Genomic DNA, 17,906 nt, shown 5'->3' with positions numbered 1-17,906 from the left:
GGCAACGAGCTCCTCTTTGTAGGCCGTGGGTATAAGGCAAAATCTGACTCGTCGCTATACGAAGCTGGCAGAAGACCGGCATTGATGGCTGTGTATTACTATGGGAGCCGCTCTGATGCACAAAGAACGAAGATTACGAGTTTTACAAAAACACTTTTTACTTCATCGTAATCAGTCAACCGCATTAGCGGTTAGGAAAAAAACACGGAATTTCCGAAGAAGTGCTCAGGATGTATAATTGTCCATGTCAGTCTCCATCGCGAGATGTCGGCACTGTACAACTTCGTTCTGTTTAAGAGCATTGACAAAACCCAGACCTCTGCTGAAGCAAGCAAGATGACACGATCTTCCAGTCCCGAAAATGCCTCCCCGATAGCCTGGCTTAAAAACAATAAAATCAAACGTAATCCAGTACAAAATACACACCTGGCTTCGTCTGAGCCTAAGAACGTTGCAACACTGAAGAAGATCAGACGGCAAAATTTTCCCCCACACGCGAACTTGAGCACTAGGTAACACATGTTCCTACAAATGCCTTGGACCCCCCCCCCCCCCCCCCCCCCCCAGTATTTCAACGCAGCCCCGCCATGCCATGTCGACATATGTTTCACGTGCCGCCCATACGGATGACACGGTGCCCGGGTGACTGCGGTCACCTCTGCCCCCGGCCGAATCGTGCCGGTATGCGGCCCCACAGCGCCGCTGCCCGTCACGCAGGGCCGCCCCGGCCGGAGCCCCGCCACGCGGCCAGCACGCTCACCTGCACCGGCCCGCGCCAGCGACAGGACCCGCCCCGAGCCCGGCTTCGTTTATCCCGACGTGTGATGCTTCCACAAAGAGTCGCACCTCCCCACGAGATCCGGGAAACCTGGATTCCCAACACGGTGACTGCTGCAGCGTGAAGGGCACGGACCGTGGCGGCCAGCGGGCTGGCGAGACGTCCAGGACGTCCCGGCCAACCAGCTAATCTGGGTGTCCAGAGTCGGCACGAGTCTGCGAGTGCACGACCGCATCACTTGCAGAGAGAACAGAGAAGTGACATTGCCGAACAGAGGTGACAGACGTGATATTACCGTCCTTATTGTGAAACAATCGGTCGGCACGTTGGCGCGAGGTGTGCTGGACCCCGGTCGCAGAGCCGGTGTTAGCGGACCGTATCGCCACAGCCTGTGCACAGGCACGACGAAATGCCATCCCCGTCCGGGCTGGATGTCGGCACGTGGATGGAACACGCCGTCACCAGACAATCTGCGCCCTCGCACAGCGGGGCAGCGTAAGAATCAGGCAGTACTGCGCCGGCACCAGACAGTGCTGCGCCGGCACCAGACAACGCTGTGTCAGCACCAGACAGCGCTGTGTCAGCACCAGACAGCGCTACGTCGGCGCCAGACAGCGCTGTGCCGGCAAGGACGCTCCCTTCGTTTGACGTTAAATAGCATTTTACGGTGCATCGGCCACGACGGTCCTGCTGAGCCGGCCGACACGGCTGTGCCCTCACCAGACGGGCCGTGCAGACACAGCGCGATCGCCGTCGCCGTCCCGCGGCGCCTGACCTGGCGGAGCACGCGTCCCGCGCAGTCACCGCAGCTCCGGGCCGCCGCCGCCGGTGTCAGCGCCAGCACGCGCCGCCGCGAGTGACGGGCGGCCGCTCGGGTAAAAGTGAGCCGCGCGCGGCTCGGGTCGACCCGGCCGAACTGGGTCAGGCCGCCCGCCCGCGGCCCGTCGGCCACCCAAGGCCGGGCCGCGCCAGCCGTCAAAACAGGCAGCCGATCGAACAGCCCGCCGGCCGTATTTGGGGCGCGCCGCGCCATCTCCGAGGCGCGTCAGTCCCGGCCACCGTACGCCCCCGGCGGCGTGCGCTGTGGTGCCGCGCGCCAGTCGGCTGAGAGCAGGCTCGCCTGCAGCGTCCGCTGCGACCCCGGCGGACATGCCCGGTCCGGCCCCTGCAGCCACTGCATGACAGCGTGAGTGGGCGCAGGCCTCGGGCGGCGACAGGGCTCGGCCGCGCGCGCCACAAAAACGCGCCGCTGTTTGTGGCGGCGCGGGCCGGTTCGGGCGCCGGCCGCGGCCCGGCGTTCAGTGCCGCCCGACTCGGGTGGCCGCGTTCTCAGCCAGAGAACAATCGCGGACTGGCTGAGTTGAGCCCTCTGACCTGCCGCTCCCGCCGCCTAACACCGACACCGTCCAGAGCGCGGCCAGGACGCCGGTAGCCGCGCGCTCGCTCGCTCGCTCGCTCGCTCCGCCCAGCAGCCGGCCGGGCCCATCCCGTCTGCGAGCAAATGTCCTTCGCGGAGCCGCGGCGCCCGCACATTCTCCCCGCCTGGCCTAATAATAGCCGTTTCGAAACAGCGCAACCATCACGCCCAAGAGGAGGAGCGAGTGCTATTCTGGGATCGTCGGCAAAACAAGCAAAATAAAGCAGAAGAAAAGGCACCTTCTCCGCTAGGCTGGGGCTGCCCGGCCATGCGCACCGGTCCAGAAATATCCGCGGCGCAGGTTGACCTTTGCGTGCAGCATTCAGTCGCTCCCGGCGCACTAACGGCCGACGCGTCCCAGCGCGCGGCGGCCGAGTCCGAGCCGCCAGCCGGCACGATCCGCTATCACCAAAGTTGGACATTCTAGGGCAGACTGTCTCTGCCTGCAACTATTCTCGATTTCAATTGCCGCGTGAAGTCTCCGCATCAAAACTGGGTAACTACCACCGGCGTTTTGGGAAACAACGCCCCTTCCTAGAACGTCGCTGAGGCTTATGTGCGCTTCACGTCTCAACTGTTCGGTCACCCTGGAATGCCCCGATCCATACCCAGAACGCGCCTGGCCCGCATCCAACGCCGCCTCCGCCACAGGCCAACAGTCTACAGCCCATCGGCGTACCCGCACGCGTCGCCCACAGCGGCACCCGGCCGCGTACTCACGCTTCATGGTCCGTGGCGTGGTGCGGCCGGTCACAGGGCTGACGACTCACACCATCGCGCCGGCGTCAGCGACGGCGTCGGCACGTGAGGCGGCGGCGGCGGTCCGGCGCCGTGTGGCCGCGCTCGGGTCGCCGCGCGGCCTGCCATGTGAATGTGGTCGCCGCTGACCTCGGCCGTCGCCGAAAGTGAAAGCGGCGCGGTCGCACGGCCGACCCAGAGCCGGCGGACGCGCTCTTACTCTCGGCGGCGGCCGGCGGCGAGGCCGGCGCCACGGCCCTGGCCGTGAAACGCGAGAAAGCCGGCCGCACCGCTTTCAAGGACAATGTCGCCGGCGCGTACGGTATCTGGCGCCACCCCACCCGGCCGGCCCGGCCCCTAGCAGGGCCGCCCTGCCCTCTCTGAGCGCGCCCTTCCCGCGGCGCGGCGTCCGCGCCGGACAGCGGCCAGCCGACCGGCCGTCCGGCGCAGCGGCGGCCCACCGGCCCGGTCGCGGGTGGGCGTTGGCCGAGGGCCGGCCGGCGTCGGCGGGGCGGCGGCGGGTGGCCGGCGCCGGCCGCATCGACGGAGACGGTCGCTGCCGATCGGCCCGGGCGGGGGAGGGCTGAGTCACCGGCCCGCACACGGCGGCGGCCGCCGACATGACTCAGGCAGCCGGTGCCGGCCAGCGTGTCCAGAAGGGTGGCCCGCCGCGCCGGACTGTCCGCGCTCGTGCAGCACGCCCGCCAGCTGGCCGGGCACCACGCCAAACCGCCAGCCGGCCGGCTCCGCAGGCCTCGCCAGCCGGGAGCGAGGCGAGCGGCGAGCGGCGAGCGGCGATCGGCCAGACCCGGCTCAATGGAGAGCGCTGCAAACACGCTCCCGCGGACGCAATGCAGTGCCCGAGCCGACGACCGTGGACAATCAGCCGCATTCAGGACCTGAGCACGCCCGCCTCCGGCTCGGGCGCCCCGAGACGAAACAAAGGCCGCGCTGTCAACAAGCCGCTCAATGCGGAGCATGTGCACAGATTGCGGCGGCAGCCTGACTGACAGCGCGGGCGCCCACGTCGGCGGCAGCGGGCGCGGGCGCGGCGCTACGGCACGGGTGGGCCCCTAGCGAGGGGAGCGGGCTAGACAGCGGGAAGAAGCGGGGCAGCGGGGCAGGCCGTGCTGGAGCCCGACATCGCACATCGGCGCCGCACGTCCTCAAATCCAGCCCAGCTACCGCTTGGGACTCGGTATCCCGCGCCTCGCAGACAGACATAGGGGCGGTCGCGAGAAGCAGCGGCGCGGCACGTTCTGGAGACCGGCCAGCGGGCCGGCGATGCCAGGGTAAGTCGGTCTAGGGGGAGGGGGTCAGCCTACAACGTGCTTAACATATTCTGCCATACTTTTTCCACTAACATACAGTGAAGGTGCCTTGTTACATGACACCCACATGACACCATGACACCTGACACCTTCTACTCAGAATGACATCTACTGATATTGAGTACGCTCCTGACACCTAGTCTTCAGAGAAGCATTTTAGAGAGCGGAAAAAGCAGTGGTTTGTGGAGGAGTAGTGAATGGCCTAACAGGTAAAAAGAAGGGCGCGTCGTGGGGCCAAGCCAAGCCAAGCCAAGCCCCCAGTCCGTCATGAATGCAATCGTTGCTGGGCCAAGTTCTGACGAAACCAGACCGTTTCCAGCAAAGTCGATCCTGTCGGCCATAAGTCATATAGGCGTGTTTTGCAACGTCTGGCTGGCAGATTTGCAGATTGCGCTGTGTGCATGTTCGCTCAAGCAGACGTAATGCGTCTTTACGTGGGAATTCGGCAAGTATCATTCTGAACAGCACGAATTCCTGGCCGCATTTTCACGATTGTTGTCTGTCGAGCTGGGTCCATCATTTCTACTGGACTCAGCATGGATTTGCGCAACAAGGTAGATAGCGCAGTTGCCGAACAAAAACGGTCCACTTGTGGATCACGAGACATCAATTATCAGAGCGCACATACAGGCGTCACTGCAACGACACAGGAGTGCGAGTTTGGGAGGTGTTAGCCTACTTCCATATGACCTATTGTCATGCTGTGCATCCCAAAAGTACGTGCGGGTGGCATCCGCCCCTCACTGAGTACTCGGGCTACAGCAGACCGGTCCGTTCCTGTACGGTATTGGCCACGCGAAGTGTAAGCCAAACCGCAGAGGTTCGCATCTACCAGTGCGAGGCGCATGACCTCGCAGCAATGCCACGCCACCGGCGACGCGCCACGCCAGACGGGAAGGATTACAGGACCACAATCCCCGAAAACCCCTTATTGCCCCCCCCCCCCCTCCCGGAATGGGCACACCAACTGCCAGATACCTGAAGATGAGTGAAAAACACTTTCTGTATACCACGGGATCCCTGGCGTTGTGGCTGCATCGTTTATAAACCATAATTTACTCCACCGCACCCCGTTAACATGCAGACAACATTAGAGACAGCCTTCCTATCTGACCTTCCCAGAAATAGCCGTCACGGCAACGTGATTTCCAAACGACTGGCCTACAGCCCACGCTTAGTATGAAGCACGCCCACCCGTACATGGGCCAAGGCGGGCATTTCCGACATTTTCGAATGCACCGCACTGAATGGCTTTAGGTACCGACAATGTGGTTGAACAAAATGTATTCAATCATTCGCGACACGAGCTAGCCGCCGACATGTCACGGAAGTCGGTGATCATGTCGCCCGCTGCGCACTGAGCAGCGACACACCCGCGATGGCACCACCGTGCAGGCGGCCGGCCCTCCCCAGAAGCGATCCGCGGCCCCAGAAGCGTGCTTGCCGACCGGGACGAACGACGCGAGTTCGAGCGGCCGGCGGCGGTCTCCCGGGAGTTTGCCGCATTTGTCGCCGCCAGCCGTCCCCAGCGGACCGCTAGGGCCCCCGTTACGGCTGAGGCGCGTCCGTCGTCGTCCTGGGGCCCCGCCGGCCACGGTCCAGGCCCACATGAGGTTGGCCTTCAGCCGAGCGGCCGGCCTTCCCGGTGCAGCTGGGGCGTGCCCGAGGATTAACATTGCCCGCGACTTTGGCACAGGAACCGGCAAATATGGTGGCGCTGTCTGGGGCTCGGAGGCGCCAGGCGGGCCGCGCTAGTCATACCACAAGCAATGTCAGCCAGGGCCAGAACAGACAGGAACTGTGCAAACTAGGTAACCCGGAGCGAGAGCAGCAGCATTAGAGTGGGACACCGAGCGACAGCAGCAGAAGCATGAGCGAGACACATGTCCAGACATCGGTGAAGGTCCGGCTGGGCCAGAACGGATAACAGGCAGCGCAAACGGCGGACGCGCTGTTTGCAGCTGGCGATGATCGCCAGCGGTTCGGCGATCTCCGACCAGATCGGCTGGCCGCGTCCCGCCGATGTCTCGACACACGGGCGGCCGCAGACCGCAGCGCAAGACCGGCCACACGAGATGCGGTTGCCACACCGCGTTGCGTAACGCTCGCCCTGTCAGGGCACTGCAGAGCGTCGTGCTCGGTCGGCCTACACCCCCCCCCCCCCCCCCCCAATGCGGCGCGAGCCGCTGCAACGAACGGCTTTCATATCTGCCGGGCCATTTCATATTACACAGCAATGACTGACCAGTAAGAACCACAACACTTCAAGAGAAAATTGTGTCGGCAGGGGTGTAAAGTCCTATTCAGTTGAAAAGGCTCCTCCCCAAAATCAGACCCCTCCCCAAATCTGCCTAGCTTTAAAAACAACGTGCGCCAAATTCACGAAAAAAAATCAGTTTTTGACGTACGTTGAACGCGGGTTTCCGATTTGTTTTGAGAGCCTGCTAGCGTACTTTGCGAAACTGCGCCCCTGCTGTGCATGATACCAATATCAAGTTGGTAGCGGCCTCCGCGAGAACACGGTGTTCTGGACACCAGACATGCTGATCACACATCCCCGAACCCCAGCTGCGGCGAGGTTAGTCTGCAGAACAAGCAGCCGACCAGCATCGCCCCACCTGAACAAGTCCACTAGCCGCGCCGCTAGTCTTCTCCCGCAGCCTCTCCCATACTCACTAAGCGTTGACATGGCGTCGCGCCGCCGGTCACATGGCACTCCGGCGGCAGTCGGACGCGCCACACGGACACAATATAGCACAGCACAGCACAGTGGCACGGACTTCCGCAGACGACACGCTCCCGACCCTCACCCCACTCAAGCCAGTCGACGACTGTCAAGCGGGGTAGCGCGCTCCCCGTAACCAACCGCACCCCGCCCGCCGGCCACAAAGACTGACGCGGCGCGGCGCCTTTGTTTTGGCCGGCGGCGGTGGCGGCGCGGGCATCGACTCCGACGCGCGTGACGTCACCAAGCCGACCTGTTGCCATGGCAACGCGGCGCGCTCGGAGCGGCCGCGTGGCGCGGCATCACGCATGGCGGTCACGTTGGGTGGGGCGGCGGCGCGCAACGTATGCCCACCCCCAATGGTCGGCCGCTTCCCTCGGCTCTGCCTGACGACCGCTGCAGCCGTTGGCCGCCAGCCGGTACGCATTGCGTCATGCCGCCGCCACCGCCGCCTCGTGACCGGGGCCCGACGCGGCCCGGCCGGGCCAGGCCCGTGCGGGCGGCGCCGCGCCCGGTGTGGCGCGCTCGCGACCGCCGCCATCCCACCGCCCCAATTACCGCGCTCTTGAACTAGAAACCTGCTTTTGCGGCCGGCCGGGATAGTTGGACGGACGGCGCATCCCGGCACCGTTTACTTTCACTTTCGGCGGCGACGCGGCCCGAGGTGACGCGGCGTCGACTGCTAGTTTTACGGCGCGGTGGGGCGGGCTGCAAGCTGCCTGCTCGCGTTGTGTTGAAACTCGTCCGCCATGAATTAGCGCTGGCGAAGGGTGATGCTGCAAACGGGAAGCGATCGCGCCCGTTCTCTTCGGAAAGCGGCCGGGGTCAGCTGGTCAGCGGACCTGGCCCGACCTAGCATGCCTCGTCGTGTGGCAACACGAGCCACGCGCGAAGATGCGGTCGCTACCGACGTTGATCTAGCTGCTGTAGTTATCCACGGCGCTCGGGCGAAGGCGGAGGGATGAAACGAACAAACGGCGATGTAGGTAAGCAGGCGGGTGAGCTGATGGAGTTTGGACACTACTGTCCGCGTCTTCGGCGTACGGGGTATTATCTTTCAGCTCTTGGTGATGTGTAACCACAAGTTTTGAATAACGTACTAGCTGATTAAACTATCGATGTATTTATGGTACGGCATTGTCAAGAAACGGTTTAGTGCGTTACATAATCTATAAGCCGTGTATCCTCGTGCTGTTGCATGCAACAACAAGCAGATCTTTCTGCAGAAGCAGCTGAACCTATTACATACTGTTCAAAGGTGAGTTCGTGGAAGGAGCTCGCATTAAACGCATTATTTTTTTTTTTTTGGGGGGGGGGATTTACGGGCGCACAGACCGCTAGGGTCACGCAGCACGCAAGATTTGACTACATAATGTATTCATTCACAGTACCGCCGCCGCCGTAAGCGGCAGCGAACGGCGTGGCCCGGCATAGATGCCCTCTGGCAGCGACCCGGTCCAGTCCTGTCCAGTGCTGCAGCCGGCGGACGTGGCGGCCGGCCAGACTTCCCCCAGCCACCGGTCACCGCGTCCGCTGTCCCCGTAACGAGACCAGGCGACCCACGCGCGCGCTGGCGGGCGCGGCGGTCCGGCCTAACAGGCTTACGCAGATGGGATCGATGCAGTGCCGCCGATCTGACGCCTGGTCGACTCAGCAACGTCCGCGACACGAATGCCGCGCGGCCCGGCTCACCCGGCGCCAGGTGAACGAGAGCAGATAATGACTCCGGCGGCGGCCGGCGGGAGGGGGGGGGGGGGGACAGCAGGAGGGGGCAGCTGCCGGGCAGCCGGCGGCAGGTGCGGTGGCCCGCACGAGCGCGCGGGCAGACGGCGGACAATGGACGGCCGGGCGGCGGCGGCGCTGCTTCCGATCGCTGATCGATGCCGCTGAATTAGTGAGTGTCCGCGTCCGGACAAGCGGCTGCGGAGGCGGCCGGCGTGCCGGAGCGGCGCGCGCATCGGGCGCCAGCTGCCGGGCGTGTCCGGGCGGACCCAGGTCAACACGGGAGCGCGCAGCTGCCGGCCAGACCCCGAACCACCTGGCGCCTTTGTGCGGCGGCGAGCGCGCGCTCGTCCGCCACCCCCGCGCCGCTGTTTGTCGCGCGGCCGCTGCGGCAGATGTGGCGCGGATATCGGACACCGGCGGCGGCGACCAGGAGACGAAAATAACACCGGCACCGGGCCGGCTCCGACCCCATCGCAACCGCGTCGCAAATACCCGCGCCTGATCGGCTCAAAAGGGCAGACAGTGATGGAGCAAACACGGCGGCTCCAGTCTTTACGATCTGAGGAAATGTAATTTCCTTCTGGAACCACCGCGGCCACAACATTTCCTGGTAACGTAATAACCCCGGGGGCGAAAAAAAAATGTGCCGCCGGTCGCCTGCTGCTGTCCAGTCATGCGGAACAAGTTTGGAAGTGGTCGCGGCGCCACGTTAATCCCCGGCTCAGCCCAGCGACCTTTCAACACATCGCGCTGGCGTTCAAAACTCCGGCGTGGGCTGCTGCTGTTCCTGCTTCCCCCCCCCCCCCCCGCTGACCGGTCGGCGCGACCCTTTGAGGCGGCCCGTAACCGCACACGGGGGCGTCGGGCGACGCCGTCCCCTCAGCCCGGCCGCCACCTCTTTGTGCCCCAGCATTCCTGGCGGCCAATAATAGCAGCGTAGCGCGAGGGTCGCGCCGGCCCGCCCGACGGGGGACATCCGGACGGGGCCGGCTGAGAGCGGACACCGCGAGGCACAGACCCCGAACGCAGGCGCGGAGTCAGGCCTTCGTCACCGGGGGGCGACGCAGTCAGTCGGCGAGCACGGCCAAACGCACAAAGCTTAACTAACCCGTCCGCGTACATAAAGTAGCAAATCTGGTCTGAATGGAGGGTACCGTGAGAAGTTCCGCCTTAGCGCCATTCGCAGGCGCCCCCCCCCCCCCGCCCCCCTCCCTCACGCACACCAGCCCCCGCCAGCCCGACGCCCGAGACGTCCCCGCCGCGCCGAGGCTCGGGGGACGCGGTGGTGGACAGTCAGCACCGCGGTACGCAGGCGTCAACACACGCGCAGGAACCGACGGCGGGGGGGGGGGGCGCAGCTCGCCTCCGTCTGCGACCCGCGTCAGGTCCGGCCGTTCTCGCCGCCGCGCATCACCCGCCGACTGCCAACACCTCACTCACCAGAGCACTCGAGCGCACTCTGGTCCAAATGGGCCCGTTTGCGGCGGCCACTCCGAGCCGCTCTGTCCACGCTGAGCAGGGCTGGAGGCGGCAGCCGCTGTCGCCGGCAGCGCCGCCGACCGGTGCCGGCGCGACAACAGACTGACCTGTGGCTGTGCTGGTCTAGGCTCTCGTCGTCGCCCGATCAGGGCCTCTCATTCGCCTGCAACAGACGGGCGGCGGCGTCAGCGGACCGCGGAAGTCCTCGGCTGGGCAGGCTGGCTGGCAGCGGTGCGATGGGCGCCGAACGAGTCCACGCTCACGCACTCACGCACACAGCCAGCCGGGCGCACGCACAGCGGCTGTCTGCCGGCCGGGGTGCGGGGATCGGCGCCCCCCCCCCCCCCTCGGCGCCCCGGGCGACCAATCAGCGGCGATAACGGTGCGCCGGCGGCCGTCCAAAGGGCGGCGAGCCGCCCCCGGACCGAAAACACGCCTGTTTTGGAAGCCGGACGGCATCCGACGGTGGGGGACGGGGCCCGCCGCCGACGAGCCGCCCCGCGGGGGTCTGTCCGACGCCGCCGGTGTGGGCCCCAGCGCTCGGGCTGAACGGCGCCCGAGGCGCAAGGCCAAGACAAGAACGTCGACGGGAGCAGAGAGCGTTACTCAACCGGGCCCCTTCGCCCCAAGTCGTTGCCCCGCGGCCGCGGCCGGGCGCACGGCCGGCCTGTGGAAAAAAACGGCGGGGCCGGCGACATGTCGACACAGTTTATCGGCGGTTGCCAAACCGAGCGCGCCGCCGCGACTCTTAACCAACGGACTGGCCCGGTCAGGCGCGCCGGCCGTGGGAGACCCGCTGCGGCGCGTCCGAGGTGCAGCGGAGACGCAGAACAAGAGCGGCCGAAAAACGAGCGTCGAGAGACGCCTGCTCCAAATAGCCGCGTCTTTGTGCCCAAGCACCAGCTGAGGCCGGGTTTTTGTGCGGCCTTTTTGCCCGCGGACAGGACTGAGGCTGAGGGTTTTTGTGGACGTGTAGGCCGGCGGTTTTTGTCGCCACTCTGCCCAGTCTCGCTCCCCTCCGCCCTCTGCCGCGCCGGTGTGGAATATTGATCCCGCCCGACACCCGCCAGCCGCCTCTCCTGCGGAGAGCCGCGTCCCGACGGCTGGAGTGCGCGCCCCTCGTCGCCAGCCGGCCGTCCGACGGCGAGGGGCGCGGACCACCGGCGGCCGGCCAGCCGGCTGGGGCGGCGGCGAGGACGTGGCCCGGCCGGCGCCGACGCCCGGCTCGGCAGACGGCGCCCATCACCGCCCGCCGCCGCCAGACGGACGGCGAGGGGAGGGGGCGGGATCACATCCCCCACCGGCAGACAGAGGGGTTGTGGAGGGGGGGGGGGGGCAGAATGACGCCAGCCGCCGCCCGACCTTGCCGGCGTCGGACCAGACCCTGCCGGCGTCGGACCAGACCCTCCCGCCTCCTCGGCCCAATGGCGGACCCGGGAGGGGGCTGGCCCGCCCGCTGGGACGGCGGCGGCCGTGTCGCAACGCCGGTGGCCGGGCGGAGCGCACGCGGCCGCCGCTAGAGCCGAGGCGCTGACGCAAGGCGCCGCACGTGTTTGTCCGGGCGCGCTCGGACCGGCGCCGCGCCGCGCCCGCCACTAGCGCCGCTCATGGGCGCTGCAAGGCCAGCCTGCACCCAAGAGTACAATACGAGTGCTCATATATAAGCCAAGGTCCGATGTTGGACGTCTCAGTCTACATCGAGCTGCCAATCGAATTCCCTGAAGTGGGAAGCGGCGTTGCTGATTCCCCGTGATCTTCTCGTGGCGTCGATGACGCACGGTCGTCGCGGCCGGACGCGTGTGACCACGCGGCTGCGCTCGGGCAAGTGACCGGGGCGCACGACGATCCCAATCGTCTCATATGCCGAGAGCATCGACCCGCCGAGAGCGGCGGACGAGTAGTCGAGCAGACAGAGATGCGCTCTGTAGCCATGGCGACGCGACGCAAAGCAACGACATCCGAGGACCTGTCGGCGGCGCCAAGCGGTCACGGACGACCGTCGACGCAGCCTTTGTGCGCGCCACGCCCCGTCGACAAAGGCGAGCGGCGCCGCGTCGACAAAGACGCCGCAGCGCGGCCGATCGGCAAAAACGACGCGTCCGTGCGAGCGCGCGTCGCCGGCCTCCTGTCGTGGCCGCGGCGCCGGGCGAAGTTTGTCAGGCGGCCGTCGTCGCAAAAACGCCGCTTGGCCTAGGTTATGTCAGTGAGTTATGGCCGGGCGGGGTCGCCGGCGGCCGCGGCGCGCCACTTCATCGCAAATGGGTTGGACGACGAACAAAGAGCGGCGATACGGCGGCCGGCGGTCGCTGCCTCCCGACCGCGCACCGCCCAAACAACGCGCTCGGCAAACAGATAACGCACGGGGACAAAGGGACCCACCGGCCGCCGGCGCGGGCGGCGACGGCGACAGCGACGGCGGCGGGCGCGGCCGATCCAGACGACAGGGGGCGCCGAACTGCCGACAGCTGGAGCGCCAGCCGGGTCAAGGCGGGTGGGAGGGGCGGGCGGGCGGGCGGGCGGCGGAGCGGAGCTGGCGCCGGGGCAGCTGCGGCCCGCCGGCCCACTGCGCAGCGGCCTGGCCTTCGGCGCCGACCGGCGGCACCTGCGGCCGGCCGGGCCGTCTGCAGCTTCCCAGAAGCCGCCCGTCGTCTTCGACGTCCGCTCGTCCCTCAGACTGGACCTCGGACCGGGCCGGGAGTGATGCACGGTCTTTGGTGATACGATGATACGCATCAGTGCAGGCCTCGACATCGTTATCAGGATCGGTAGCGACATCTGACAGGATAATGACGATATCGGATCCGAGGGCGGAGCTCCCGGACGGGGCAGGGTCCATCCAGGTTTAGGACCGGTCTTGATCAGCATCTGTCCCAAGGATCGCCGGTATCCTCTCCGGCCTCCCGGTACTCCATCCTCTCAGGCCGCGCGTCGCAGCGCACCCAGTCATGCTCGACGAAGAAGTGCGTCATTCCGGAGCGAGCGAGCAGAGGGGGTGGCGAGGTGTTTAGGCGGAATTCCTTCAGCAGCAGAACCAGAGGCGTACCTAGCCCACTGTCTAAAAGATGCAGGCGGTTCATGGATGTCTGCATACCGCGTGACCCTTAGCCGTCCTCTCTAGCCCCTCAAACGTCCGTACTCTTCATCACTGCGCCCATTTCCCCGTGCCAACTCGACCAAATGTGCAGACTTGACGCGCCGCTGGCCGGAAGTGTCCGCTGCAGCGGCGGCGGCGGCGGCGGCGGCGGCGGGCGGCGGGCGGCGGGCGAGCGGGCGGGCGGCCGGGCAGCCGGCCACCGCCGCCGCCCACGCGCCGCTGCGTCCCTCGGCCGTCAGCCCAGGCACGAAGCCGTCAAATATGGCAGCCGGGCGCCACCTGCGCCGGTCGCCGATCAGCGCCGCAGATCTCTGCCCATGACGTCATCAGTAGGCGCCCGGCAACGGCGGTGCCGAACATGCCGCCGGCTGCAGACCCGCCTGATACGCCGCGCGGCCGGTGGCGAAGGCCGCCGCACCGACCCGTCCCAGATCATAACAAAGACTCGGCGGCGACCCGCGCGCGTCGGAGATGCCAACAAAGACTCCGGAACGGCAGCGCAGGCCGGCCGGGTGGCGCGTGTTGATCGTGCGCCGCGCGACGTCCTTGCCCCGTGCGAGACAAAGGCGGCGCAGGCGGCGCTGGCGGCGCAGCCTTGAGCGCGGCCGTCAAGGCTCTGGGAGAGCGCCTGGCGAGCGCGGCCTGCCGCTCGGACGTGACGCAGCGAGCCCCCCCCCCCCCCCCCCCCGGGGCGAGCGACGTCCGTCGTCTGCACGGAAGGGGCGGCCCCCGCCACCCTGCGTCGGCGCCCGTCAGGTCGTGACGGGACAGTGAGCCGGGCTCACGGCTCATGTCCGCAGCCGGTGAAGACGTGACGCTCTCGTCAAGACGGGCGGGGAGCACCACCCGCTCGCACTTACAGCGCTGGGCAGTCGCGGGGCGCCCCGCCGCCAGCCGAACTGACTGAACAGCTGACCTCACATGGCTCCAGACGGCAACGCGGGGCGCCACGCCCTGACAAGGCCCGCCGAGGCGATGCGGCGGCGGCGGGCCGACGGCCTAGGGCCACGGCCATACTGCACGGCTCGACGCGGGGCCGAGGCTCGTGTGCCGCCGTCGCACTCCAGGTGTGACCGGGAAGGTCGCTGCGCAGCCCGGCGTGGCGTCCGGAACGCCGCTCAGAGACGACGCCTCCGACGCGACGCTGTCCGCGTCACCGGCAGCCAACTGGCCTGACGCGAAGCCGCGACGCTCGGGCCGGCGGCCACCGGAGCGCACTTCCCATCAGCGGATCTGGCAGCCGGCTCATCTTGAGACCCAGAGGCTTATGCAGGATTTCACGGTGGAGACATAACTTTTCACAGACGGAAATAACCCACCGCAATCGCGTGGCATTTCTTGCATGACACATAGCAAAACTGCGTGCTTCAACCTGCCTTACTTCAAATCTACTCCAATGTTTTCCATGGCCAAGCATTCACACGCATATAAGCGCCTGTAACCAAATGATAAAGGGGCAGGTGCCCCCGATGCCCCTACCCTCAAATCCGCTCCCTGTCCAGTCCAGCGGATCGCCAGCTCCGACCAGGCCGGCGGCGGAGCACCGGCCGGGCGGTCACGTGTCGGCGTCAGCCCCGGCAGCGGGGCGGCGGCGCGCGGCGGCCGCCCTCCCGCCATCGGCACGCACGGCCCGGTGACGGCCGGCGAACGCGTAACGGCCGACCGCTCTCGCTGGGGGCCTCCATTTTGCGCGCGCCGCCGCGGCCGGCGATTCAAACTTGATCGAGCCGTCGGCGCTGTGGCCTTTGTCCGCCCCCGGGTGGCCAGCTGTCCGCGCCCTGCCGACCCGGCCACGGCTGGGCTCATTCAGCTCGAAGCGCGCCAAAAAACGCTCCACCTCTCGTGTAGCGCGCGGCGGCCGAGCGAGGCTAGAACGTCTCAGATGTTTTGCGGCGGAAGGCCTGGACTCGGTGCGATCTATTTCTGCACGCGGCGAGGCCTCAGATCAAGCACGAGCTCCGTGCAAGGAGCCCGGGAACGACTCACAGTCTGCACGGAAAACAACGCCCACTTGCAGCGCGGCAGGAAGCGTTGCCCAGCCCGAGAACACGTGATCAAAATCTGCCGGGCACCATATGAGTCACTGTGTAAATTAATGCCAAACAACGGCCGCGATCTTTTGCATCCTGCTGGCCGTGCTCGGCTTCAAGTTTCCTCCACGCCCATGGCATGATAAGACCCGGCGGGAGGATGTGCAGAGCCGCAGCCAGTCCAGGCTAGAAAATAAGCTGCAACAAAAACAGTTATATCCCGTCCCCCGAGAACTTGCCATTAATTTTGTTTCAATCGTGAAGACGCGTCAGATCCTACTGACAAACCGGCTACAATATGCTAACTTTGGTTCATAGGGAATACAGCGGCAATCGGCCCACACAACATATTTCTCGCTTTGATTAGGACCCACCTGTTAACTATTACCATAGGATCCTCATTTTAGGATCCTCATTAGGATCATTGTATTTTCCATACGAGTTGCAATGCTGTTCCTCTAATCTGAGCTTCCTGAACTCTAGACCCCATCATCTTTCTGCCTCGCCGCAGCGGACCATACAGTTGCCGACAACAGCCCCAGACGCCCCACCCTTTGTCATGCGACCAGCAGCTGAGTACGCGACATTTCCGCAGCCACCCCACAGGCGCAACGTCTCGAGACAGTCCGTGGACAGGGCCGGGGCGGGGGATACTGCCTCCTCGCCGGGAGGAGGGCGACTCCCTCCTCCCGGCGAGCAGAGCGCTGCGCGGTTGAGCGGGGCACGGCAGAGCAGGAGGGCAGATTGGGACGGTGAGGTAGAGGTAGTAACAGCGGGACAAGAGCCTCGGAAACTGTAGGGTTATGAGCAGTAAGAGTCGTCGGTAGCAGTGGGACAGCCACTACCACTTGGGCAGAGGCAGCCAGTGTCCAGCGACAGCGCACCAGCCGGTCCGCAGCAGCAGGAGACATGCAGTAGCATCAGACTGGCAGTGTGGAATCAGCGGGACGGAGCGTGACAGCAGTCGGCGAGACTGGACCGCTAGCAGTGGTGTAGTCAGCCACGGTGCGGCACGAGACGAGCAAGGGAGCAACGCTGGGCAGAGTGGAGCGGAGTGGGCAGAGGAGGAGTGGGGCAGGGCGACCAGTCGGGCCGGCCCGGCCCAAGGTCAGCACAGCGGCCCGCCCGATCGGAGACGAGAGGCGCTCACGACCTGTCCAGTCCCGTTACAGCGAGAGGTGCGCTCACTTTCACTGCTCTGTCCGGCCGGGCCGGCGGCGTGACGGGCCTGTGGGTTCAAGGCGAGAGGGAGAGCACCGGAGCAAGCGAGAGGGCCGGACACGCCGGTCACGAGGCTGACCCGCCGCACCGCCGAAACCCCCCTGCCTCCCCCCCCCTCATTTGCTAATCGCGAGCGGGAAAAGTACAAAGAACTCTCTGGAGACGCGGCCCAGCACCGCGGCATCGCCTCGCTTTACCAGCTCGGCGCCGACAACCCGTCTGCGGGGCGCAGAGCGACTGCAGCGCCTGTCTATCGGCCACAGCAGCGGGGCACGTCCCGGCGGGACGGAGCAAGCGAGCGCCGGCCGTCACAGACGTCAGCGGCGTCGCCCGGCCGGCTGGCACAAGGTCAGGGGGGCCACAACGTCTGCCGCCCCGCAGCAGCGCCGTCCGGGAGCGCGGCACCAGCGCCGGCAGGCAGCGCGGCTGCCGCAGCGCGGAAATGCGCTCGGAGCGTCGGAAATTGCGCGGGCGATGTGCCGACCGTCGGACCGTTCGCACACGGAGAGTGAGGGCAGCTATGTCCGGAGTGGTGCACCGAGCGGCGTCCATTCGCTGGCATATGGCGCCCAAAGGCCCCGTAAGGCACAAGCCGAGACGTGCGGGCCCGGCGGCGCGCCGGAATGGCGCTGAAGCCGTGAAACAAAGACGGAGCCGCGAAGGCATCAGCGGAATCCCCAACAGCGCACCGGCGGCACCCCGCCACGCCGCGCCGGTGCGGCTGTCCCATCCCACAATGAAGACGCTGCGGGCAAACATTCGCGCCCATTCGAACGTCAATTGGCCGCGCTCTCGGTGCACAATCTCCCGTCGCTCGGCGGCGACGCGACGCAATCCGCCGCCGTGAAGGCCCTGTGACGTCAGCACCCAGACCGCTGCCGGCGACGGCCGTTCGCTGGCGCCTGGCGGGCGCGGGCTGGCCGCCGCCGGCGACGCGGCCGTAGCCGCGGCGCCTGTCTCACCTGGCTGAGACGAGCTTCTCTGTTCCCATGTGGGCCGTACGTGCGGCCGGGGCGGGGCGCGTCCGTCTGCTGCGCAGTTGTGACGTCGGAGCGCGCTCACATGGCGGGCGGGACCACCTCCTCCCGCGGCTGTCCGTCCCGTACTGGCGCGCCAGCCGGTCGGCGCCGGCCGCGGCCGGCTGTCCCGCCACCGGCCCCGCCCACCGCGCCCCCCGGCGGGCGCGGGGGGCACCACCGCTGCCGGCGGCGCGCAGTGCTCGGCCGGGCCGAGACGTCGCCACCGGTTGTGAAGTGAGGCATTTGAAATGTCATGCTCCGCCAGGTTGGTAGCGTAAGACTCGGATAATGCTTCCATGCGCCCGGGAGCCGCCTCGTTTGTTACCCCCCGATCGCCGCTGTGCATTCG

At 66.4% G+C, this 17,906-nt stretch overlaps 1 protein-coding gene across 3 annotated transcripts in view; it reads right to left on the bottom strand.

Annotated features, from left to right (window-relative positions):
• Nucleotides 1-17,635, bottom strand: part of LOC119108683 (brain tumor protein) — a 29,165-nt gene extending 11,530 nt beyond the window's left edge. Inside the window, exons 1-2 of one of the 3 annotated variants that reach the window (XM_037232311.1) lie at nt 17,501-17,635; nt 10,301-10,356 (exon numbers count right to left, since the gene is read on the bottom strand). Coding sequence is in view for 2 of the 3 variants with exons in the window: in XM_037232309.1 (XP_037088204.1) it covers nt 6,941-6,953 (13 nt within the window). In the remaining variant the exon portion in view is untranslated. Of the gene's footprint in view, nt 1-2,915; nt 3,060-6,940; nt 7,151-10,300; nt 10,357-17,500 lie in introns of those variants that run through there. The other 2 variants (XM_037232309.1, XM_037232310.1) reach the window with 2 other exon arrangements.
• Between the last annotated feature and the right edge of the window lie 271 nt (nt 17,636-17,906).

The sequence above is a fragment of the Pollicipes pollicipes genome, unplaced genomic scaffold, assembly GCF_011947565.3.
Source record: "Pollicipes pollicipes isolate AB1234 unplaced genomic scaffold, Ppol_2.1 Scaffold_6686;HRSCAF=7923_pilon_pilon_pilon, whole genome shotgun sequence".
Classification (NCBI taxonomy): Eukaryota; Metazoa; Arthropoda; class Thecostraca; order Pollicipedomorpha; family Pollicipedidae; genus Pollicipes; species Pollicipes pollicipes.
The sequence above is the reverse complement of the archived record's forward strand: the minus strand, read 5'-3'. Positions and strand labels throughout refer to the sequence as shown.